At 39.8% G+C, this 18,586-nt stretch overlaps 1 protein-coding gene across 1 annotated transcript in view; it reads right to left on the reverse strand.

Moving 5' to 3' along the window:
- Siae (sialic acid acetylesterase) overlaps window positions 1-18,586 on the reverse strand; it is a 43,067-nt gene that overhangs the window by 12,668 nt on the left and 11,813 nt on the right. Inside the window, exons 3-7 of the mRNA XM_004874456.4 lie at window positions 17,017-17,192; window positions 12,458-12,596; window positions 8,884-9,061; window positions 6,655-6,764; window positions 5,981-6,114 (exon numbers count right to left, since the gene is read on the reverse strand). Of these exons, the coding sequence (XP_004874513.1) occupies window positions 5,981-6,114; window positions 6,655-6,764; window positions 8,884-9,061; window positions 12,458-12,596; window positions 17,017-17,192 (737 nt within the window). The remainder of the gene's footprint in view (window positions 1-5,980; window positions 6,115-6,654; window positions 6,765-8,883; window positions 9,062-12,457; window positions 12,597-17,016; window positions 17,193-18,586) is intronic.

The raw sequence follows: 18,586 nt of genomic DNA on the forward strand, positions 1-18,586 counted from the left end.
TACCAATAAAAGAATTTAAGTAAAAAAAAAAAATCTATTTGAAAAGTATTTGAATGAACACAGAAAATATGAGAAGCCACTACAAGTACCCCTGCTTTACTTTATAAGGGGCAGAGGAAGGAAGAAAGCACAATCTAGCTGGACTAGAGTATTTATGATAGAAAGGGTAGGAAAGACAGCATGGACAAGTATGTGGACAGAGTTGCTACTTTATTCTGTAAGCAATAGGGAACCACTACAGTGATGACGATGCCTGCTCAATGTTGTGAATGTAGTAAAATGTTACTGAATTGAACATTTTCAAAGGGTTAATCTTATATGAATTTTAGATCAATTAAACAGTCACTGAAATTACTGACATGCTAAAAGGACCATTTTAAGAGTAATACAGTGATTATACAAGAGAGGCTGATGAATAAAGAAGCTACTATATTTGGTATACTTTAGATATTGAAGTCCCCAAAGGCCCATGTACTGAAGACTTGGCCCCAGCCTATGGTGCTATTGAGAAGTGGTGGAGCCTTTAGGAAATGGGGCCTGGTAGAAAGAAGTTAAGTCACTGTGACATGCCTTTGAAGTAGCTGACAGTGCCTCGGCCCCTTCCTGTCTCTCCTTTTGCATCCCACCTGCCATCAGGTGAACAGGCTTCCTCTGCCACACACTCCCACCATGATATACTACAAGCAACAAGGCCAAGCAACCATGGACTGAAACCTTAAACTCAAACACAACGTTTCTCCTTGTAAGTTTAGCTGAGGTATTTGTTACAATAATGGAAAATGGACTAACATATTTTAGACCAAAAAAAAATAAAATCTAACTTAGAGGAACAGTAGTGGAAATGAGATGTTCAGAAATAGGACAAACTAACAGAACCAGGCAACTAACTGGATATGGGGCAAAAAGAAAGGCTTAAATCCATTGCTTAGAATCTATAACATCTGAATCATCTGCTTGAGATATAGGGCATCTCACCAAGTAGTAGCAGAATATTTGGGAAATAATATTGTTCCAGAAAGAGCCTATGGAGAATTAAAGCTCATGAAATATCATTCAGCTCTTAAGAAATGTTTACTGAGCATCTACTCAGTGCCAGGCACTAATACTGGCCCAGAAGGTAGAGAAGTGAACAAAACACAAGAATTCCTTCCCATGAACATATGCTAGTGAGGGAAGATAACCAACAAACAAGATCAGTAATTCTACATCATATAAGAAAGTGACAAATCCACTGGAAAAAAATAAGGAAGAGTGAGAGGAAGGGTTGGAAAAAAACAAGGACAGGGTGACAGAGGAGGCTGTTAGAATTCTAACATAAGCCACAGTGACCCCGCATCCTTATACAATTCCATGCACTCTGTGGTGGGCATCTGTAACTTTCTTCTAACCAACAGATTGGCAAAGGTAACAGGATTTTACTCCCATGATTATGTTCTGTTGTACAGCAAAAATGAAGAGATTTTTCACATGTCAGTAAGGTCCCTAATCAGTGGACTTCAAGAGCACCACAAGGAGGAGCCTGACTGAATCAGGGAAGCCCATCAAAAGAGTCAGACTCTCTCCTGCTGGCCTTCAAGAAGTAAGTGGCCATGAGTTGTGCAGCTTCGAGGAAACAAGTTCTGCAACAAGGGAACCCCCAAGCCTTAGTTGAGACCCTAGATGTGTCTGACACCTTTTCTGCTCCTATGAGCAGAGGGCCCAAATATGCTATGTATGACAAAGCTCCTCACCTGTAGAAACTGTGAGATAGTAAATGTGTTTTGTATTGTTTTAAGCTGCTACAGTAAATTGGTGATCATTTGTTTCAAACAGTGGAAAATTAATACAGTGGTGGATAAACTTTCTAGTCAAAAGGAAAAGAAAATGACAGCTCTGAGCAGGAGTATGTCAAATGGAGCCATGCAGTAAATTGAATCAGGAAGTAAAGCCATGGGTGACTGGGGCAGATCATGTATGGCATGGCCTTGTTGGCCTCAGTCATATGGGGCCACTGGGGCCTTCTGATACTGTATCTCAGTGGATCACTTTGACTGAGATATTGAGACAAGAAGGAGACAAGGTAGAAGCAAGGAGGAAGACTAGCTAGGAGACAGTAATTTGAGGAAGGGATGACGGAGGCTAGAACTAGTGAAAAAGGAGTCAAGGAAGAGAGAAGTAACCAGGCACTGTACACAGAATGAGTTAACAGGATTCATTTCACCAGGACTGAAAGTTGAGGTACTCCTATCTGGAAAGGACAGTCTCACCAAAATCCTTTCCCATTACTGTAATCCACATGGTCCCGCTATTATTCCTCCCTTCCTTTTCTGATATTTATATTATCCTGTTCTTTTATTTAGATAGCATCTTATTCTTCAACCTGGTTCCAGTAATGGAATGCAGCAACCTCTCTCTTTTACAAACCATGATCTAACAGCTCACAAAGGTGGGGGGGCAGCCTTGCTAAAACCCACATTGTCTTTTGACTCCTTTTCCCATCACAGGAGCTGCATAACAGACCACTCCACCCAGTCTTGTTACTCACATGGCCCAGGAAATACCTGACATCATTCATACAAATGTGGCCAGATGAAGCTTTGAATAGAGAATATTTTTCTGCTTCCTGAGTACCTCTAGAAAGACTGGAAACCAACAGGAAAGCATGAAAAGGCTCGACAGTAGCAAGAAGAAGTCTTGGCTATGATATGGAACTAAGGGAACATTTCGATACTCTTACTAAAATTTTATACAAATCAGCTTTACCATATGAAATGCTAAACCAGGAATGCTGGTGCATCCCTGTAATTCCAGCACGCAGGAGGCTGAAGCAGGAGGATGGCTACAAGTTAAAGGTCAGCCTGGGCTACATAGTGAGTTCAAGGCCATTGTGGGCTGCATAGCAAGACCCCGTCTCAAAAAAAAAATTCTTTTAACATATGAAATGATAAAAACTACTAAAGCTTCACAAAAGAATCTCATGAGAACTAAAAAACAGAAATAAAGATCCAATGAGTCACCCTACTTCTTCCACATAACACCCAAAGACTAACAGTAGAATGACATTAACCAGCCAATGCCATGATAAGAATCACAGCGACAAGGTCATCAGAAAAGCCTATGGTGAGTACTAGCCAGAAGTCAACAGGGAGATTTACTAATCGGCCCTGGGGCCAAAGACCTTTTCTCAAAATGTCAGCTGGAAGTTTGGGGAGAACCCACTCTATTCCACTGACTGCACTACTACAAATTGGCCACAAGGGGGCACCAGCACACTCCACACACAAATGGAATTCTTGTATTCTTCCTAATCTGACATATGGAGGGGCACTGTTCCCTCTCCCGCAGAGAGTAGCAGGAATACTGTAGTTAATGAAGGCATACAACCAGCCAAATAATATAAAACTGAAAATTTTACAAGTAACATGCAATTTGCAGTCTGTTCCTCCAAAGCGCCTTTTAAAAGTACACCCCTAGGGTCTCCAGTCTCCAGCCTCCTGCTCTTTTTCTCTCTCTTGTTTCTGGTCCCCTCCTCCACCAATAACTCTTGGCTACATAGCTGGGCTTGCTCTCTTTACAGAGTTCAAGTCCTACATTTTTAAGTACTGCAATCATCATTTCAAACATTTCCATAAAGCAAATTCATCCTTCCTAACAGACCAACTGTCCCTCTAAACATTCTGATTTCTCTCAATAATAATAAACACTAACATTATCTGGCATATGCCAGTCTTCATATGGAGTGAGTTGTTTAATACTTAAAATAACAAGAAGGTTTGGTATCTTGTTCAAATCCACATAGCTCAAGAAATGTCAGAGCTGGAATTTGAATCCAGAGAGTCTGGCTCCAGACCCAGGCTCTGAACCAATATTGCGCTGCAATATTATCATATTGAGTATTTCTCTTTGAAGGAACATAAATGTATATGTAATTATATGAATATATATGTATATGTAATTATAGTCCCAGTTTCCTATAAGTAACCACATGTCTTTATTGTTTTTATTGATGATACAGTTAAAGCCTGGAGATTAAAGACTTCAGCTAAACAGTAAGGCATATGAAAAGGACCAGGCCTCCTATCTCTAGCACTTCCCACAGTTCAGTGCATATCTGTAGTCAATGCATACTTTTGGTTAGAATTAGCTAAAGTCACTTTCAAATCACTATTGTGATTTGATAAAAGTATAGTAATGCAGAACTGGTGGAAGAAGCTGCTATTTTGAAAATAATGAGCAGAGTAATCTTATTTCAAAGTCAAAATAAATATAAGAAAAAAGAAAGAAAATAATCATAAAAGTGTTTTAAATGGAAAGGTCTTAAAAATCTCTACTTAAAAAAAAAAATCTCTACTCAAAAAGCAGGGTAGCTATAGGGTGAAACAGAACAAAGCCAGGAGATGGAAGGATAGCAAGAAAGTATTTGTGGGATCATGGAAGATGTCTGAGCTATGCATACCCCACTCAGACACTACTGTACTGCAACTAGGCCTTGTTTTCATAACATCTTATTTAATTTCCTTTGTTCTATTAAAAGCCAGAACTACCACCCAAAAAGTTTAGGTCTTAAACAGTTCCTATGGAACAGTGAAGAAAGGTAATTATGAACTTGGCCAAGTATGTTTGTTCCATTTATACAAAGCTGAAAGCAGAATCTTTCTGATGAGTTACCTCTGATTAAAAGTATGCTTTCTCTTGATATAGTTTTTCATTTCATGTGATAAGCCATTATTTAATGAGTGCCGAACAAGTAAATGTTAGGAATGTAAATGTGAGCTAGGAAAATATGGGCATGTGCTCAACTTTCACGCAAGTAATAAGGGAAGTAAAGCATGCAAAAAAAGAAAATTGGGGAGAAGGGTGCTCTAACGCAGGCTTTGATTAGTCACAGGTTTCCTAACTACTATCTAGGCTGTGACCTAAAGGACAATTACAAGTTAGCTAAGAAACTATGGGAGACACTGTTCCAGCCAGGGGCATATGCAATGCCTGGGAGTGGAGAACATGGGCTCTTTCAGGGGGTAGAAGGGATAACAGCATTAGGGAAGATGTGTGGAAGTCTACATTTTCACAGACAGTTGTTGAAAGTATAAATTTATACAAATTCTACATTGAAATAGGAACATGGACAAGGGCATTACAGGTAGATCTTCTGAATCAGTAATTTCATTTCTAGAAATTTATCTTATGGAAAGATTTAGGTTATGGGCCAGGGATTTAGCTCAGTGGTTTCGCCACCTGCAGCACAAGCACAAGGACCCAAGTTCAAGCCCCAGTACCAAAAAAAAAAAAAAAAAAAAATTCAGGCTACACAGAATTCACTAGAGAAAAATAAACATGTTACCACTTATAAAATCAAAATGTTGAAAATACCTAAGTACTCATCTATTAAGAACTCATTAAATACTTTACAATACAACCATGTTTCAGAATACTTCATAATTGTTACAAGTTGTGTTGAAGATTAATATTGATTGACATGAAAATATACTCACATTGTGAATGACATTATGACATTATGATATTATGACATTAGGACATTGTGAATGACATTATGACATTAAGAGCAAAAACAAGGGCTGGGGATGTAGCTCAGGGTCACTGCACCTGCCTTGCAAGTGCAAGGTCCTGAGTTCAATCCCCAATAGCACAAAAAGAAAGAGCAAAACTAAGATATGGTATAGTATTATGCTATGGATCCTATTATAATTATATATGAGCAGAAAGGTCTGTTTATTTCTAGATTGTAGAATCCATAATGGTTTTAGCTTTCTTTTTAATTTTGGCTTATCTTTTTAATATTTCTCAGTGAACCTGTAATGCTTTGTAAGAATAAATATTAATTTCTTATTAATTTTTTTAAAAGATTTGTCTCATTATTTTAACTCACATGAATTAAGCCTTACATTAAATTCTATGCAAGCATGCTGTGGGGCAAAAGCAGGAAAAATAAATAGTGTATCTCATACCAGTGCCCATACACCTTCTTCCTCTCAACACATACCTGGACAAATCCAAAGGGAAAGAAACGCTCTGTCTGTCCCTGGGAGCCACAGTGGAAGGTCTGGCGCCAGTCTTCAATGAGGGCAGGGAACGTGCAATTGTACAGGTCCTTATTGTAATGTATATTGGCTTCCCCTTAAAACAGCCAATATTGTAAAATAAATTTGGAGTAGACTTCAAAAGTGGCACATGTTGCTCTCCTCCCTCTCTCCACATCCTGAGGGGGTGGCCTTCCCACAGCTGCTTAGGACTGGCCTGGGATTTGATCTGACCAGTGAGGCACCCGCCAACATGACATAAGCAGAAGCATAAAGTATCAGCTTCGGGCTTAGCTCTCTCTTGATACACCTGGAACCCTGAGACAATTATGTCATGATAAATGAGTGTGACGCCGCTTGCTAAAGGAAGAGAGGCCACCTAAGAACCATGGAGCACATGGATTGGAGGGAGCCATCCTATGTCCTCCAACCACCAACCTGACAGGTCAGAGACACATAAGAGTTCCCAACAGAAATCAGCCGAAGCAGCCCAGACAGAAGAACTACCTTGATAGACCAAAGGAGAATGAGCTAAATAAAATTATACAATTATTTTTAAGCCACTAATTTCAAGGATCATTTATTATGCAGCAAAAGCTAACTGATACAATGGATAAAGAGCAAACTGAACACTCACCCTGGTACCATACCACACCTTTCAGAGTCATATTCTGTAGTGGATGGATCATGGCATTCCAGAGAACAGAGTGCTCGCTGGGACCGGATATAGAATCATACAGAACAGACCTGAAATCAGTAAGATACACAGGGTCACCAAAAAGCTAGTGAGTGATCACATCAGGATTCCTATGCTGAACATCTATCTGCTTTCACTTGGAAAAACTTCTGATGAAAACAACACAGAAGTAAATGGATCAGCTCCATTTCACTTGAAAACATGTATTAGTCTAAATTTCACTTCCAAGTTTTTCCCACAGTAAGTGTGTCACTCATCCTTCTGTGAATTTAGAGTGGGAGAAGTGATTTATTATCAGTTTTTTATACAGGCAATAACTACTATTCAAGAGATGGATACTTAGATTGATTTCAGATTTTTGCCTGTTTTTGTTTTTTGTTTTGTTTTGTTTTGTTTGTACTGGGGATTGAATCCAGGGCCTTCACACTGAGCTACAGCCTCATCTCTTTGTTTATTATCTTTTGCTACCAGGGATGGATCTCAGGACCTTGTGCTTTTGAGGCAGGTGGCAGCAACACTGAGCTAAATCCCCGGCCCTTTTATTTTCTATTTTGAGACAGGGTCTTGCTAAGCTGCCTAGGCTGGGCTCAAGTCTGCAATCCTCCTGCTTCAGCCTCCCAGAGTGCTGGGATTATAGACCTGTGCCACAGCTCCCAGCTACCTTTTTGCTTTTATAACCAATGCTATGATTATAGCTAAATCACTGCAATTATTTCCTTAATTTCCTCAATTATTTCCTTAAGATAAATTCCAGGAAATAAAATTACTGAGTTAAAAAGTACATTTTTTTAAAAGCTTTGGATGTGTTCCCAAATTTCTCAGTAGAACACATATATTGAAACTTATCCTCCCAGCAGCTGTGTATGAGAATACCCACTTCCCCATGCCCGTGGTCTATCTCCCCCAACCCCCACGTCTGGGAGACCTGGCTCCAGACTACCCACCAGCACCATGTCCTGGATCTGATGCTCCCTCCTGCTCTACCAGAACCCACTCCTCCTGTCCATACTTATGGTCCACTCTCCCACAGGCATGCCATTACTCAAACTGTCCCAACCATACCAGAGCAGAGTCCATCCTCCTCCCAGCGTGACTGTGACAATGTCTAGGATAGTGGGCCATATTCTGCTCATCTCTATATTGGTTGATGCTGTCAGGATTTTTTTTGGTAATACTGGGGACTGTAACTAGGGATTTTTTACCAACTACAGTGTTACCTCGGTTCATGAACACTTTTTTTTTTTTTGGTACTGGGGATCGAACTCGGGACCTTGCACTTACGAGGCAGGTGGTGGAACCACTGAGCTAAATCCCTGGCCCTCAGGAACAGTTTTGTTTGGGAGCAATTTGGTTCACAAACAAAAGTGGTTGGAAAAATTTTGTTTTTGTTTGCATATTGTATCATGTGATGAACACGACCACAGCCATCTTTTCCAGAATCATGGAACAAATTAAGTTCATGAACCAAGGTAGCACTGTAGCCCTTTCATCCTCCACACATTCTTCTGATCCAGCTCTTCCTAGGTAGGTTTGGGCTTTCATAACCAGTATATGCATATATTCTCGAGGATGTGCTTATTCATTTGTTCTTCCTGTTAGACTGTTTACTCTGGGCAACAGAGCACCATGGTTAGGAGCAAAGACACCAGACTTGCCCTTTCCTAGCCATGTCTTCAGAGCTCTGTGAGACTTGGTGTCTTTTTTTTTTTTTTGGTACCGGGGATCAAACTTGGGTCCTTGCGCTTGCACAGCAGGTGGCGAAATCACTGAGCTAAATCCCCGGCTCCGAGACTTAGTGTCTTTATCCTTGGGATGATAATAGCATCTTCACTTCAAGAAGCTGTTGAGTGTATTAAAAAAAACTATGTGTGTGTGTGTGTGTGTGTGAAGGATTTAGAATAGTAACTGGCATATAGAATGCTTTCAGTAAGCATTTGTGATTGCTTTTACTAAGGAAAAGAATCATAATTCCTTCTTGACCATTCTCAAATGATTGCAGTGCGATGACGATGAAAAGAACACTTTACCCATACATAGGTAAACTCCACACATTCAGTATATATCTGGACAGTCAACATATACTTAACTCCCCAAAGGAGACCATGGTAACCCTCTGCCTTGTAGAATCCCCTGCTAGGCTTTTTCCCGCACAGGAGAATGCTCTCTTACTCTTTTGTAAGGACTCCACAGGCTTTCAGTGACCTTTCTGATGACCAGGCTTCAATGGGTGTCCCACCCCAGCTGGAGGAGATCAGCCCAATGGGATACTGCAGAGTGTCATACAGGTAACGCCCAAAGAGCCAGCACACTGCTGACATGTACGTGAAGTATCCATTGCCTAAATTTTCTGTCGAAGAAATAAAGGAAAAGAGTCGGAGGAAAAGTAGATGGATATGAACTGAAGCTACTAAGTGGGTCTATGTGAAAGAACTGGGTATGGGCCACCCCTTCTGTACCATTCTGAGAGTTTTCAAAAGTAGGCTGAGAGGCAATGAGAAGATAACACCAAGGCAAAGCACTGCTTTCAAACCTTTGCTGAGGAGAATCTCTTCCAAAGGAGAAACCTATGGCCTTAGCAATAGTTTCCTTTTAGGGGCTGGGGATTTAACTCAGTGGTTCCGGTGCCTGCCTCGCAAGCACAAGGCCCCAAGTTTGATCCCCAGTACCAAAAAAGAAAAAAAAAAGCATTTTAGTTTCCTTTTATCTGTCTTCAATTTTTCTGTTGTTCAAAATGTTTGTTCTCATAAGAAGGAAATAGGGGCTCTCAGCCAGACACAGAGACCAATGATACCTATTGCGTTCTCAATCTGAGTATAAATAATTTACTTACATAATCTGGAGCCAAAAGTCTCTAGCCAGGCAAGCAGGCTCCCTGCACAATCCTCACAATCAGGAATATTAATACATCTTTCTCAGTAGGTAACTGACACAAAGACCATCATGTCCCTGCACTACCCTTCTTGCCACCTTTCCTCTTACCTGGCCACTCATTCCCACTTAGCTCACTCAACAGAAAAAAGAAAAAAAAAAAAACCAAGTGGACATAAGGTAGAGAACAAATGCTTATTTTTTTCTGGGTGGTTTTATACCCAATTTTATCGTTATCATAACAAGCATATACCTAAGTGATGAGAAGTCTGGCAAAAAGAGAAAGCAACAGAAACCAAAACCAATTATTAAATTTTCAGCAGTCTCCTTTGTCAGTATTGCCCAGTAACCACCACAGGCCAAAGTGAGCAATTTCCATGTTAGAAGAAAACTAAAGAGAGGAACATGCATGCACATATGGCTGGTAGGATCAATTCATCCCAATACTTTTGAAAGACCTGTTATGTATGGGTCACTGGTTTGGTACTATGAAAGACTCAAACTCAATGCTGTACAATTCTTACACTCTAAGAGTTGATAGTGCAAGAGTGGAAATTCAAATTAATTTCAAATAAATTAAAATATATTTAGAAACTACTAGGTGCCAGGAAGTGCTAGATGATTGGGATATGATAATGGAAGAGATATAGAAAAACTGAACCTGACCCGATAGGTCTTGTAGTTTATGGAATAAATATTATCTATAAAATGGACGGCAAAATATGGTAAGTACCTCAAGAGATACAAAAAAGTATGAGCAGGTTTTAGCACCAAAGAAAAAATCAAATTCAAGACAAATTATAATAAGCATCATAATAAATACTGAGTTCCTTCCATGTGTTTCCACAGTCCCCTGTGCAGAGCTGTGTTGCTGTACCTCACTATAATAACAAATTTAGTGTTTCCCTTACCACTACACTATTAGCTACCTGAAGGCAGGGACTTCATCTTACTCATGTCTGTATCTTCAATGTCTAGGACGTAATAGAGTCAGTAACTGTGTGTTGCACATCAGATAGGAAATATTCTGAATGTATTTGGCTAGAGCAGAGACTGAAAAAGGAGATTAGTGGAAGGTAAGACTGGAGGGAAGGTTGGATCATCTGGGTGAGTTCAACCTAATCAGAGAACCCTTCCTAGATGCAGAAAGAAAAAGAGGCAGAAGAGCATCTAAACATGAGAGAGACTTGGTCTACTATGCTATTTCCCCCAGATCTGCATTGCCTCTTTCAGGTTATTACTGAAATGTCCCCTTTCTCCGTTGGGACTTCCCTGGCCACTCTAAATTGCAAATGCTACCCCACTGCAATCCAACAACCCCTACTATCTCCTTCCTGATGTATTTTATTTATTCACTTTTGTCTCAGTATATATCACCATCTACTCTACACAATGGCATTCAAATTTACTTGGTTTCTGAGATCAGAGAACAAAAGGGAGTTCCAAGGGCTGGGGATTTAGCTCAGTGGTTCCACTGCCTGCCTCATAAGTGCAAGGTACTAAGTTCAATCGCTGGTACCAAAAAAAAAAAAGAAATAAAAAGGAGTTCCAGCAGCAAGGTAATTTACATTATCCAGATCCAACTGATTCCTGGGTTTTAAATAATATGCATTAAGAGTTCTTAGTGCAAAGGATTCATCCAAAAATTCACTTGAATCCATTTAGTTGTGGATCTCTTAAAGGAAAAATTTAGGTGCTGTGAGACTAGATAGCATCAGGCACTTAGCATGTAATTTACTAATCCCTCATTTTCTATATTCCCTCACACTACACTGTAAGTACCATACAGTTGGGTATTCTTGCCTATGTTATTCACTGCTACAGCCCCAGCACTTACAACAGTGCCCGGCACATAGCGGGCACTCAGATATTTGTTGAATGCCTTAACATTTGAAAATGTAGGAGCAACTAGGGTCACCAAGGTAAAGCACTAGAAAGAACACAGGGGCCCTGGCTGAAGGAGGGGATTGAAGAAGCAAAGGATGGGGAGAGAGATAGCAGAGAAGAACTAAAAAAGGAAGCACCACATAAGCTAGAAGGAACCCACAGTTTCTGAAAGGGGTGGTCCACAATGTTGAATGTCACAGAGGTCCCTAGAGTTTATAATGAGAAGAGTAATAACCCTGAAGTGAACAAATCATTCAAGTGGAAGCATAAGCCAGCTTACAAAGGACTAAAGAGTGAGCCCAAGGCAAGGAAATGAAAAGGATAAAGACAAAAGATGTTTTAGAAAGGTATAACAAAGCAAAGGAAAGAGATGAAGCTTCATGAGAAGAGCAAGTGTTATGTTTGGCTTTGTCTTGTTTCTTTAAAATAAAAGGAGGGCTAACCCCATGAGCATAGACGGTGTGTCTGTTTTAGTCACTGCTGTGTCCTTGGGGCTAGCACCAGAGTCTGACATGAAGGAAGCATGAAATAAAGATTCCATGCTGAATGGACAGTGGGGAAAAGAACAGAGCCTAATGGATAATATAAAGAAGGCCCTAGAGGAGATAAAGGCTGGCATCAGAATTATCTCTGAAAGGACACTTGTCAGTGTCTTCAGGCACAAAAATGAGGAAAGTGAAGAGAACACAGAGGGTCAAGGCAATGGAGACAGAGTCTGGAAAAGCTCATGCTGAATAGCTTCAGTTTTCATTGAAACTGAAGGAAGAGTTATTTCCTCATCACAAGAGGAAAGATTCACTGGTGGAGTCTTGGGAAAAAACACATGAAATAGTGACCACCAGGAAAGGGATGAAGAATCAAGAAATGAATAAAAAGACAGTTTAGTAATAATAAGTAGACAGATAAGAACCAAATCCAGTTTTACAGAGTCCACTTAGGGCACTAGGCTACCAGATAATATGTGACACATGCTGAGGCACTCACATACCTGCGCTGGGCTTCGACCACTGCAAGTCAACCGCGTCTAGATCCTCCAGCTCCTCCTCTGCCTCAGTGAGAGAGACAGAGAGGATGCGGACAGACTGGTAGGCAGCAGTGTTGGACAGCTCCTTTGTAGCATTAAATATCTAGAAGAGAATTTGAAATGTCATTTAACTTAGTGGGTGGTGAACTGGCCTGCCAGTCTTAGTAAATACTTCTAACTCAATGAGCTCCTTCTGAGCCTTCAATAGACCAAGAGCATATGAGTAACAACCAAAACCTATAATAGCCTGGACTGAATCACTAGATTCACTTTGACCACAGTGAAGCATATTCCCAAAGAGGGCTCAGATTATAATGAAGCCTGTGATCTTAGGCAAATGGAAGGTGTACAGTGGTTTAAGCTGAAGAATGCTATCACTTAGACCACGGTGCTATCTTGAAACAAAAATATTTCTACTTTGAAAAAGTATCTGATTATGCACATCTAGGGCAATTAACTTTTTTTAAAATTGTTGCTTAGAAATGAAACAATATGGAGTCATAAAGTCCATGGGGAGATAGATTTATGTAATCCATACCACATGAGAAGTATATTCAAAAGAAACAGCCCTGAGAAGTGATGGTTGAAACATACATATTGGAATCACTCTCACAATGTTTATATTCTCATCTGGGACCTGGTAGTCACCAAAGAAAACATGGAAGGCATGAAAGGTAGTATTCAGGGTAACAGCTCAGAACACTCCCAAAGAATTAAACAAAGAGGAGGATCTGCCCAAAGATGTATCATTTTAGGAACCCTCCTCGGTTGCCAAGACTGGCAGGAGTGGGTTAGGATTTTTCTGAACAAGAATGTGTGCACTGTCTTGAGTAGCCTATTCATTAGTCTAATTAAACCTCACTCTTCTATGAGTTTAGGCACAAGTGCTATTTCTTTTAATCCTAATCTTTTAATTATGTTTTTCTTTTGTGTTGAAAAGAAGAGACTGGCAATGTCTTAGTTTGCTGTGTGTGTGTGTGTGTGTGTGTGTGTGTGTGTGTGTGTGTGTGTGTGTCCTCTTGAGTCCTCCCTATTTCCCTGAGCTAGTCCAGCTTCTCCCAAAACAAAGGGCTAAGGGAAGCATCAGAAAGCCCAGTTACTGTCCGCCTCAGGGAATAGGTACTCCAGCTGAGTCTGGGCAGCCACAGCAAGAGGCACAGGAGGCTGGAATACTTTCCATTGGCCGCTAGCCACCAAGTGTGCAGCTGGCTCACTTTCCCTGCCACCCACCACAGAGAATACAGCTGGCCCTCCAGCCCACATGGAGGAGCATGATGGAGCATCCAGGGTGCCCCCACAGAGCATTTCATTGAAATATGCTACCCCATGAATAGCCTTCTGACTTGCCACAGAGCCAGCTGTGGTCAATGAGATGGACAGATGCAAATGAAATGGCTCTTTTGGTCACAATGGGAGCTACAGCCTGAAATGCCTGCCTCCTGGGTAGCAGCAGCACTGGGCTGTAAAGGTTACTGGTCTTCCAGCTTTCAGAACACAGATTACACATGGTATCAGGAAAACTCCATAGTAAATTTAGACCTTTTCCTTCAGGGTCTTGCCTGGCACATTTAATGTAAAATAAACATTGGAGAGTAAGAACAGGCTAATGCACTCACAGTATATTCTGGCAGGGAAATTATTTTTCAGCAGCAAGTACCTGTAAAAAGTCTCCTCCCTTGAAATTCAGTTCTGCACTAAGCACGAAGGATCGTGTGTTGCTTCCATGGAAACAGTGGATGAAACTGCTTCATTCCCACCCACACAAGCTTCCGCACTGGCTGGGAACTCAAGCACCTCATGGCAATGTGATGCCAGCTTGGGGAGGCAGCCGGGGAGAACATGCCACTTGTCTTTTAGACCGGTTGCTAACTCTGCAGAGTACTGCCAGGGCAACAGAGTCAGGGCAGTTGGCATTCTCCTGTACTGTTACCAACACATGAAACGAGATCCAAAAACTGGCTGGAAAACTTCCATTTTCAAACTCACTTTTGTGTATTATTTCAAGCCAGAACTTGAAAGTCGGATAAATTGTTAACAAAAATGGGGGTGGGGAAAATTCCTGCTGTACCTGGTGACAATTACTTATGAAATTGGTATCCTTTCCCAGTATCACTAGGCCTTTTTGATGGAAACATTTCCTCAGGGATATTGGCAGCAAATTTAGGAATAAAGAGATTTCAGGAAGATTTTCATTTAAATGACACTTGGTGTCCCTGCTGATGAAAGGGGAAGCCTTACTCCATCTGCTGAGATCAGATTTCATCTCATCAAACACCTCAGTGTAATTATTTTTCTACCAAATATTTAAATGAGGATGTAAATGAATACCAAGGTATTTGAAGTCATTAACGCTGCTGAGGCTGAGGGACAGCACTGCTGTCTCTCCAGGGACCAGACCATTCGCCATCAAAGCAGCTGCTCACTGGTGTTCATTTTGTAACCTTTATACAGCATTCTTGAATTAATGAAGACACATCAAGAATCTATTTCCTCAGAGAATCTTAGTATGGGGTCTGCATGGGGGCACAAGGCATGCGTGTAAGTGTTCATGTGAATATGTGTGTACACGCTCATGCACAAATGTGGTGAAAGACACAGAGAAACTTAAGTATTGACTTAAAGAATTTTGAGACTCTGAAAGTTATTTTACCTTCTACTACAGTATAGCAGCAATCTCAAGGTTGAGGTAATAGCTATAAATAAGCTACCCAGCATAACTCCTATGAATCTCTTTATAGCGATGTGGTATCAGGCCTTCTCTTCTGGATTTTAATTTCTCTCCTTGGAAAGTAAGACTGTAGAGTGCCAAAATACTGAAAAATGGGTTTCCTGTCTGACATTGGCCATCTTTTTCTGGACCTACCTAGAAATAGCCAAGTCTTTAGACCTCCCCTGACTTAGGAGGCAACAGATGAACATTTAGATTTTTCTCCATTTATAAACATCTCACTCAGTGTTATAAATAACATTCAATTTTAAAATTCCACTTTACCCTAACAACAAGATGGGCATACAATCTGCCATTTCCTTCTTTGAATGTGAAGAGTGGTAGATTATAGTGAGAATCTTACCTCCACATAGAGGGAGGGAAGGAAAAAGAAAAACACTTGTGGGGGGAAGCAGGGCACACATGCAAGTGTGTATTGGGAGCCTGTAGAGAGAAAGAAGCAAAAGAAATAAGAGGGGGTGTCATGTAGTACATACTTCTGATCAAAAAATAAGACTTTATAGACTGTAAAGAGACTAGAAAACATGGCTGTGGGTACTATTAGCACCTAAAATGCTGTCTTGCAAGCTAAGCGCATGGTTTAAAATAAAAAATTAAAAATTAACACTTAGATGTTTCAGATGGAATCTGCTCTTCTGTTCCCTTACATTTCAGAGCTCATAGTTCCAGCTCAATACAGAACATGCCTAGGAGTAAATTCTAGACAGAAAGAATGTGTTTACTCGTAACAATCACGATCTCATTTAGCTTGACAGAAAATGGGATGGGATCCCTTGGCATAGACTGCTATTGAGAAAATGACTATATAGATACAAACAGATCTGGCCCATGCTTTTCTACACAAACATGGAAGTGTAATTAAAGCATTAAGAAAAGTACTGTTTTCTTAAATGAGTTAACAATTCCACTTCTATACAAAACAATGTTTTCCATCAAGAGATAAAACTTCAATTTTCCATCCACTTAGGCTAAAAGAGACCAATCAAAGTTCAATTTAATAAGCATTTTAATTTAAAAGCTTCCATATATGTAAGAAAGGCAGGAAGTAAGAGCAAATAAAATATTGGTTAGGAAGGTACAAATAGAAGAATTTTGAGGCCGAATTAGAAAACTAATGATGAAATGAAAATAGATGTGTCCATAGTGAGATTTTCAGTAGCATTATTTGGTAATAATTTTTTTTAAAAAGAAGGAACTATAAGGAAAAGAAGCTCTAGAAAGTAAAATAAGAAATCCTAAATTATGTGAAAGTACTTTATTTTACAAATTTTTTTAAAAGAATTGAATTGAGATCATAGTCTATATGTGATGATTCTTAGACTTCAAATTCAAATATTTCTTATAGATGAAGAAAAACAAGAAAATAAAACTCAACTGGAAAATTAATTCAGTTTTGCAAAAAGAACTAGAGAAAACAGTAACCCTTCCAAGTTACTACCCTATTAAAGAAACAAATCAAAGTATATAAATACATTTGTGCCAATCAGTAACTGTCAAGTTAATCTCTAAGCCCTTAATATCATTAAATCAAATTAATTAAAATGTGAAAGAAGGGCTGGGGATTTAGCTCAGTGGTTTCGCGGACTGCTGCGCAAGCGGAAGGACCCGAGTTCCATCCCCAGTACCAAAACATAAATAAATAAATAAAATGTGAAAGAAACTGGAACAGATCTTAACACATGGTAAGTACTTAATAAAAAGAAGCAGCCTCCCTTCTCCTTCATATTCCCTTCTCCTCCTTTTTCTCTTCATTATCATCACTATTATTTTTTATTGCTTAGACTCTGCAAATTACCTGTAAAACAGTCATCTGCATGTTACTCTGCCCACTGCAAAGCCAGACATCTCCAAATAATACATCATGAACTCTCAAGGTAGAGTTCATTGTCTCCAGAGTCTGTTGTGCTATCACTTCAAAAGGTCCACCAGGCTTCATAGGATCCAGTACCACCATCCAGGTGTCAGAGGGTGCTGAAATAACAATGGGCCTCCAAAGAATTAATCAATCACTTAAAATGAAATTAATGCCCAATCATACTCATTTGTGGCTATTCCCAGCCTGTGTGAGGAGCTGAACTATATTCAAAGTTAAAGATTGGCCAAATTTCAGGGAAGAGGATAGAACTGACAAGAGCAGCAGTATTTTTATCCTTAATCTGTACCAATCTTTATTTTTAACTGAACCATTTATAGGAAAAATAAGTTACCCAGTTATAATCCTAAATGAGGACAGATAAAAATACACACAGATTGAAATTCAAGGGAGTTTAGTAAAAAATAGAAAACAGAAATTCTTGTTATACTATCTGTCAATATTAACATAATCTAATCTTTCCATTTACACAGCACCCCAACCTAGCTTGTAATTAGCCAATCAAATGGGAGCACAAGTTGGAGAAAATTGTTTATAATCTGAAATGTCCTCCTAAGAGACTGTATCACCTTTATCAACTGCCAAATCCTCCCATGTTGCTAACAAGGATCAGTGTACACCAGTGGTTCTGGGTTCTCCTATTAAACAATCGTGCACAGAGAAACTGACACATCAAAAAGTAGTGGGAGGAGCAGGGCCGCGGATTTAGCTCAGTGGTTCCATTGCTTGCCTTGCAAGTGCAAGGACCTGAGTTCAATCCCTGGTACCAAAAAAAGAAAAAAAATAAAGTAGTGGGAGGCCAAATTCAAAGACCCAATTCAAAAATAGGTCAAAAATGGGCATTTGAAATGAACAGACATTTCTCACACAAAGAAGTAGACATGGCAAATAAACATATGAAAAAATGTTCAACATCACTGGTCATTCAAGAGATGCAAATGAAAACAACACTGAGATTCCACCTCACCCCAGAAAGAGTGGCTGCTATCAAGAAATCAACCAATAACAAATGCTGGCGGGGGTGTGGAGAGAAAGGAACCCTTCTCCATTACTGGTGGGAGTGCAGACTGGTACAACCACTGTGGAAATCAGTATGGAGATACCTCAAAGAACTAGGGCTGGAGGTCCCATTTGACCCAGCTATTCCCCTGCTGGTTATCTTCCCAAAAGAATTAAAAGAATCATACCACAGCGATATATGTGCACCCATGTTTATAGTGGCACAGTTTGTATTAGCTAAAGCTTGGAAACGGCCCAAGTGCCCATCAACTGGAAACTGGATAAAGAAGATGTGGTATTTTTATAAAATGGAGTACTACTCAGCCATAGAGAATGAGAAACTAGAGTCATTTATAGCTAAATGGATGCATATTGAGGCCATACTCTTAAGTGAAATAAATAGGACACACGTGTGAATACCAAACAGTTTCTCTAATGTGAGAAACTGAAAGTATAAATAAGTATTAAAAGGATTAATAATGAATAATTGATA

The sequence above is a fragment of the Heterocephalus glaber genome, unplaced genomic scaffold (assembly GCF_053883595.1).
Source record: "Heterocephalus glaber isolate CG9 unplaced genomic scaffold, H.glaber_assembly_v1.0 deba00000006, whole genome shotgun sequence".
Taxonomy (NCBI): domain Eukaryota; kingdom Metazoa; phylum Chordata; class Mammalia; order Rodentia; family Bathyergidae; genus Heterocephalus; species Heterocephalus glaber.